General features: G+C 43.2%; 1 protein-coding gene across 1 annotated transcript; it reads left to right on the top strand.

The window, feature by feature from the left end:
- Positions 1-1,914: 1,914 nt before the first annotated feature.
- On the top strand, positions 1,915-4,223 carry LOC115130331 (cytochrome P450 2F3-like). Its single transcript, XM_029661361.2, has one exon. It carries the CDS (start codon positions 2,009-2,011, stop codon positions 3,482-3,484), a length of 1,476 nt encoding a protein of 491 aa, XP_029517221.1. The 5' UTR covers positions 1,915-2,008; the 3' UTR covers positions 3,485-4,223.
- The last annotated feature ends 2,760 nt before the right edge of the window (positions 4,224-6,983 follow it).

Here is a 6,983-nt window from a genome sequence, read left to right on the forward strand (position 1 = left end):
TGAAATAACACATATGGAATCACGTAGTAACCATTTATTTGTATTTTTTATAAATCTAAATATATTTGGGATTCTTCAAGTAGTAGCCACCCTTTGCCTTGACAACTTTGCACACTCTTGGCATTCTCTCAACCAGCTTCATGAGGCAAGAACAGCTCAAATAAGCAAAGAGAAACAACAATCCATTACTTTAAGACATGAAGGTCAGTCAATGCGGAAAATGTCAAGAGTGTCAACTTTGAACGTTTATTCAAGTGCAGTCGTAAAAACCATAAAGCGCTATGATGAAACAGACTCTCATGAGGACCGCCTCAGGAAAGGAAGACCCAGATTTACCTCTGCTGCATAGGATAAGTTCATTAGTTACCAGCCTCAGAAATTGCAGCCCAAATAAATGCTTTACAGAGTTCAAATAACAGACACATCTCAACATCAACTGTTTAGAGGAGACTGTGTGAATCATGCCTTAATGGTCGAATTGCTACAAAAAAAAAACATTACTAAAGGCCACCAATAAGAAGAAGAGACTTGCTTGGGCCATGAAACACGAGTAATAGACATTAGACTGGTGAAAATCTGTCCTTTGGTCTGATGAGACAAAAATTTGCAATTGTTGGTTCCAATCGGCGTGTCTTTGTGAGACGCAGAGTAGGTGAACGGATGATCTCTGCATGTGTGGTTCCCACCATGAAGCATGGATGAGGAGGTGTGACGGTGTGGGGGTGCTTTGCTGGTGACACTGTCAGTGATTTATTTAGAATTCAAGGCACACTTAACCAGCATGGCTACCACAGCATTCTGCAGTGATACGCCAAACCATCTGGTTTGCGCTTAGTGGGACTATAATTTGTTTTTCACAGGACAATGACCCAACACACCTCCAGGCTGTGTAAGGGCTATTTAACCAAGAAGGAGTGTGATGGAGTTCTGCATCAGATGATCTGGCCTCCACAATCACCAGACCTCAACCCAATTAAGATGGTTTGGGATGAGTCGGACCGCAGAGTGAAGGAAAAGCAGCCAACAAGTGCTCAGCATAGCTCAACAAGTGCTCAGCTCTTCAAGAGTTCCCACATATGTCAGTTCCCACAAGAGTTCCCACAAAATTCTGTCAACAAAGTCAAAATGCAGGTTCTGTAGTGAAGAAGAGGACATAGGCCTAATGCATATTTTTTGGTACTGTCCGACAGCGGTTCTATTTTTCTTAAAGGTTCAAGAGGGGCTTTCCCATCATTCCATCAAACTACATATTAACCCACAAATGATCTTGGGTGACCTCAAAGGCCATATTCCCTCATCTTATAACACAATACTTCTGCAAGATAAAATATTATCTCTAACGCCCAACCTGTTTACAATTTGTTAGGCATCAATTTATCTTCGAAAGTTGACTACAAACCAGAAAGAGATTCTGAGCAATAAGGAGTGTTCTGGAAGCTCAGTAAGCCTATTATTGAGAAAGTCCACACAATTGTCATTGAAAAATATGAATTAGAATTAAACGTTCCATGTCTGCTTTATTTATAATTGATAGATCACATGGCATTGCTTATATAGTAATTATACAGTAGGCCTATTGTTTGTGTTTGCGCTTGTCTTGTTGAGTATTGTCGTGTACATCTTCCTCAGTTTTTATGGTTGTATTTTGTATTTCTTGTATTTCGTCATTTTTGTATGATTTTGTTTTAAACCTCGACGGACACAGTATAAGATATGAGTCCTTTCCACTCCTTGGGTTTTCATTTGCTTCGTTTACATGGGTGCAAGGTGCATTCACGTAATGTCAGCAGCAAATCACTGATCTGTTGTTCAACTCTGTCCCAGAGAATTATCAACACAACCCCTTATCTCAGCAAACATTTGCAACACACGCACAGACACTCACACAAACAGCCAGGCAGGCAACATAGACAGACAGACACTGTTGCACAGGAAGAAGGTAAACACTAAAGAGAGGTGGGTTAAAAAAAAAAAGAAGAAGAAAGAAAAAGAACAACAGGCCGGAGTAATGGAGATATGTAGTACAGTGATGTTGGGAGGCCTGGTGTTGGTTCTTCTGTGTTTGTTCATGCTGAGGAGGAAGAGACACGTCCGTCTACCTCCCGGACCACGCGGCCTGCCGCTGATAGGCAACCTGCTTCAGATGGACAAACAGGCCCCCTACAAGAGCTTCGTCAAGTGGAGTGGTGTTTATGGGCCAGTGATGACAGTGTATCTGGGGCCCCAGCGGGCCGTGGTGCTGGTGGGGTACGAGGCAGTCAAGGAGGCTCTGGTGGACCAGGCTGAGGACTTCACAGGACGAGCTCCCATCCCCTTCCTGGTCCGAGCTACCAAGGGATATGGCCTGGTCATCAGTAATGGGGAGCGTTGGCGCCAGCTGCGTCGTTTCACCCTGACCACGCTAAGAGACTTTGGGATGGGCCGTAAGAGGATGGAGGAGTGGATACAGGAGGAGAGCCAATACCTCATAGACAGTCTGGACGGCACTAAAGCCATGCCCTTTGACCCCCAGCCCTTCCTGAGTCGAACCGTGTCCAACGTCATCTGCTCCCTGGTGTTCGGCCAGCGCTTCGGCTACGAGGACGACAAATTCTTGCGCTTGCTCAACATCCTCACGAACTTACTGCGCTTTGGAAGCACCGCCTGGGGACAGCTCTACAACATCTTCCCCTGGCTGATGGAACGCCTGCCTGGTCGGCAGCATGTCATGTTCAGCCAGGTGGACGAGCTGAGAGGCTTTGTGATGAAGAAGATCCACGAGCACCAGGAGACCATGGACCCAGGCATCCCTAGAGACTTCATAGACTGTTTCCTCACCAGACTCAACCAGGAGAAGGATGTGTCCTCCTCTGAGTTCCATTATGAGAACCTGGTGTCCACAGTGTTAAACCTCTTCCTGGCAGGAACAGAGACCACCAGCACCACTATCAGATACGCCCTTGTGCTTCTCATCAAATACCCTGACATACAGGAGCACGTGCAGCAGGAGATCGACACAGTGATTGGTCGACACCGCATCCCTCGAGTGGAGGACAGGAAGTCTCTCCCCTTCACCGATGCTGTCATCCACGAGGTGCATCGATTCCTGGACCTCGTCCCGCTCAACCTCCCACACTACGCTACCAAGAATATCTCATTCAGAGGGTACACTATCCCTCAGGGCACCGTGATCCTTCCCATGCTGCACTCTGTTCTGCGAGACAAGGACCACTGGGCCACGCCAACAACCTTCAACCCTAATCACTTCCTAGATATGAGCGGAAACTTCCAGAAGAACCCTGCTTTCTTAGCGTTCTCTGCAGGTAAGCGTGCCTGTGTGGGGGAATCTCTGGCTCGTATGGAGATCTTTCTTTTCCTGGTGTCTCTCCTGCAGCGTTTCTCCTTCTCCTGCCCTGGAGGACCTGACAGCATTGACCTCAGCCCAGAGTCTAGCAGCTTCGGTAACATGCCGCGCCGTTACCAGCTCATATCTACCCCCCGCTGACCAAGAGTGGAACTGCAGCTGCACCACCGGAGGAAAACTCTGGAGGAGGAGGTGTAGAGATGAGGGACAGGTGTTTTAACCAGATAGTAATGCAATGGATGCTGAGGATTCAGGCTAGTGTAATCTGATGAGTTGGAGGCTGGTCCAGGTAGCAGTGTATCTTTCACTTTATCAGTTTCTTTGTGTCTAAGCAATGAAGTCAATTCATATGGGGGTGAGCTAGACAATGACGCTGCATGTTAGTTAGAGGATGCATCACATTGCATAGGAAGGGAAACTATCAGCTTATGCAATGGTGAAGTATTTCTACTCTTTCGCTGGCTTTATTCTTCTTTTTGAATCAGAAAGAAATACTATATTACGTATACAGTATACCGTCTTAATAAAACTTTGGAATTTGTGTAATTAATTGTTCCAGGATGACATACATGACAATGCAATAGGGTACATAAAGAAAGTACACATTAGGCCTATCACATGACACGTTGACCTCTTGATGTGTGGCCACATATTGCGCCGCCCTATTTTTCTAAATGGCTCAGAGAAAGTGTGTTCTCTGTGACCTTTTTACAGGCCCCCGACTCTGTTAACTTGTTGTTGCAGATCGGAAATCCCTTATCTGTTTGTTTGACAATATCTGGTTAAAAGATGAATATGATGTATAAATAGACAACATGTGTGTGGGATTTCATTCCCATTTGTCTCCATGTGAACCAAATAAAAAGTTAGTAAATGTTCATTCGGCCTCCCTTTTGGCCTCCTTTCTCTGAAGCCTGTAGATATCAATGTATGGTTTGTTTTGCAGGATCGTAGGGAAGGCAAATGCTCCCTTTTCCTCTTGTGTCTATCTATAATTCAATTTAGCTAATGGGCAGCACATGGTTGGTAGGCCCTTGAATCAGATGCTCCATAACGTGACCACTCCGTGTCCCTGTCCCACTCTCAACATCACTCTGCCACTCAGTCACAGAGGCCAAGATGTTTCCCATCTACATTCAAGCGCGGTGAGTTCTTACACTTTATGCCAGGCAGGGACCCAGGTGTCACTAAAATCAATAGTCTCGGTTTGTGGAACTGGCTGGCAGGACACTCCTACATTGTGTTGTATTGTTTAGAGAACAACATCTAGAGAGCTACAGATCAACTGTACACTGATTGGGTGCAGTCAGTTCACTGTCTGAGTCACATGAGACAGAAAGAAATATCCCATATTTCTAGAAACTTTGTTAGTTTCTATTTTGTTTGACAAGGCTATTGGTGACTGTGACCTACAAGCTGAGGTCAAAACCAGACAAATGTCATTTTATTGTTACATTCAACTTAGCTTCATCTTTTGTTTTATTTGATCTACTCTGGGAAGGGGGAGTGCACATTTGTTGAGAATGTTCTTGTGATGCGCCATATCTAATTCAAATGTGGTCTCTACCAAAGTGCACTGTAATGGGTGTTAGGTAGCCTGGTGGTTAAGACCCATGGGGCAAGTAACTGAAAGGTTGCTGGTTCGAATCCCTGACCTGACTAGGTGAAAAATCAATTGATGTGCCCTTGAGCAAGGCACTTAGCCCTAGTTGCTCTGGATAATATTTTTTTCTAAATTGAATAGGGAGGTGGTGGAAGGTTCAACTACTTCATTAAATATTTGTATGACATTTTGAGATAATAGATACAGTTGCATCTTAAATAGCCTACTCATTTGCATTCAGTGGTGGAAAAATACCCAATGTCATACTTGAGGAAAAGTTAAGATACCTTAATAGAAAATGACACAAGTGAAAGTCACCCAGTAAAATTCTACTTGAGTAAAAGTTGAAAATGATTTGGTTTTAAATATACTTAAGTATCAAAAGTAAAAGTATAAATCATTTCAAATTCCTTATATTAAGCAAACCAGACCGCACCATTTTCTTATTTTTTTTTCTTCATTGACGGATAGCCAGGGGCACACTCCAACACTAAGACATAATTTACAAACGAAACATGTGTGTTTAGGGAGTTCGCCAGAACAGAGGCAGTATGGATGACCAGGGATGTTTTCTTGATAAGTGCGTGAATTGGACCCTTTTTCTGACCTACTGAGCATTCAAAATGTAACGAGTACTTTTGGGTGTCAGGGAAAATGTGTAGTAAAAAGTACATTATTTTCTATAGGAATGTAGTGAAGTAAAAGTAAAAGTAATAAAAAATATAAATAGTAAAGTGCAGATACCCCAAAAAACGAATTAAGTAGTACTTTAAAGTATTTTTACTTAAATACTTTACACCACTGTTTGCAAGTAGAAACCATCAACCCTAACCTATAGGTTATGTCAGGTGAAAATAGACATGATCCTGCCGTTCCCTGCTTTCTGCAGAAAGGTCAGGATGTTGTCTATAGTGGGCGCTACTACTCTCTTAATTAACGGAATCTGTATTCTCCAGCAGGTGGCATTTTTTGTTTTGTTTTTGCTCATCAAGCGAGGAGTTTTGAATGGAGGTCAGTGAGAGTGTCGAATTTGGTTAACAAAACATTTTATGGGTTATTTGCAACGTGTAGGTTATTTGATCGAATAGACCTTTCGTAATGCTTAGGTTGTTACGACCGTACTGCAATAAGTAGGACACGTGACATCTCGACAACTTTGCGAAAAACCCCCCACTTTATATCGGAGTTCTGCCTGTTGTTCACACGCGTATCTGCCCTCTCATTGGCTAGAATGGTTCCACCTGATCTTACCTGGTCCCGACTGCCTTCCATTTAGAACGGCTACTTGAGTATCTGGTCAATATAATGAATAATCTGTGGTAGAGAGCAACATTTATGCAGCTGTTTATTTTGGAAAGCATATTTCTTATCCTATTTTATATTACTCTGCTAATTCTCTGGGTTCACTGATTATTGGCTGATCTAAGGGCATCTATGCATTTGTTGCTCTCAATTCCCAAGACTGAGTCTCTTTGAAATGATACTGATCATAGATCTGCGCTTATAGACAAATTCTTTAGGACAAATTTCGTATTCACAAATGTACATTTACAAACAAAACACCACATTTCATTACCTTGAACTATATTTTAAGACAATTAAATACTCTGTCAACAAAAAAGGAGTTAGAATTATAAATGTATGCATGTCCCTTAAGGGCTCCCGAATGGCGCAGCGATCTAAGGCACTGAGGCGTCACTACAGATCCTGGTTCGATCCCGGGCTGTTTCACAATCGGCCGTGATCGGGAGTCCCATAGCGCGGCGCACAATTGGCCCAGCGTCGTCCGGGTTATGGGAGGGTTTGCCCGGGGTAGGCCGTCATTGTAAATAAGAATTTGTTCTTAACTGACTCGCCGAGTTAAATACAAAATACGGTCCTTGTGTAATATCCTTTATATATAATTGTGTTCCCCATGTATTTGTTTGTATTGATTTGTTGTAAATAATAAAAAATACAATTAAAGAAATCAGGCATAGAACGCGCTACTTCCTGACAAACCAATCAGACACTCATGACCGACAGATTTCGCGCGTG

Source organism: Oncorhynchus nerka, linkage group LG6 (genome assembly GCF_034236695.1).
Source record: "Oncorhynchus nerka isolate Pitt River linkage group LG6, Oner_Uvic_2.0, whole genome shotgun sequence".
Lineage (NCBI taxonomy): Eukaryota > Metazoa > Chordata > Actinopteri > Salmoniformes > Salmonidae > Oncorhynchus > Oncorhynchus nerka.

Excerpts from the sequence above, each read along its gene's own strand:
- LOC115130331 (XM_029661361.2), top strand. The coding sequence starts at position 2,009 with ATGGAGATATGTAGTACAGTGATGTTGGGAGGCCTGGTGTTGGTTCTT.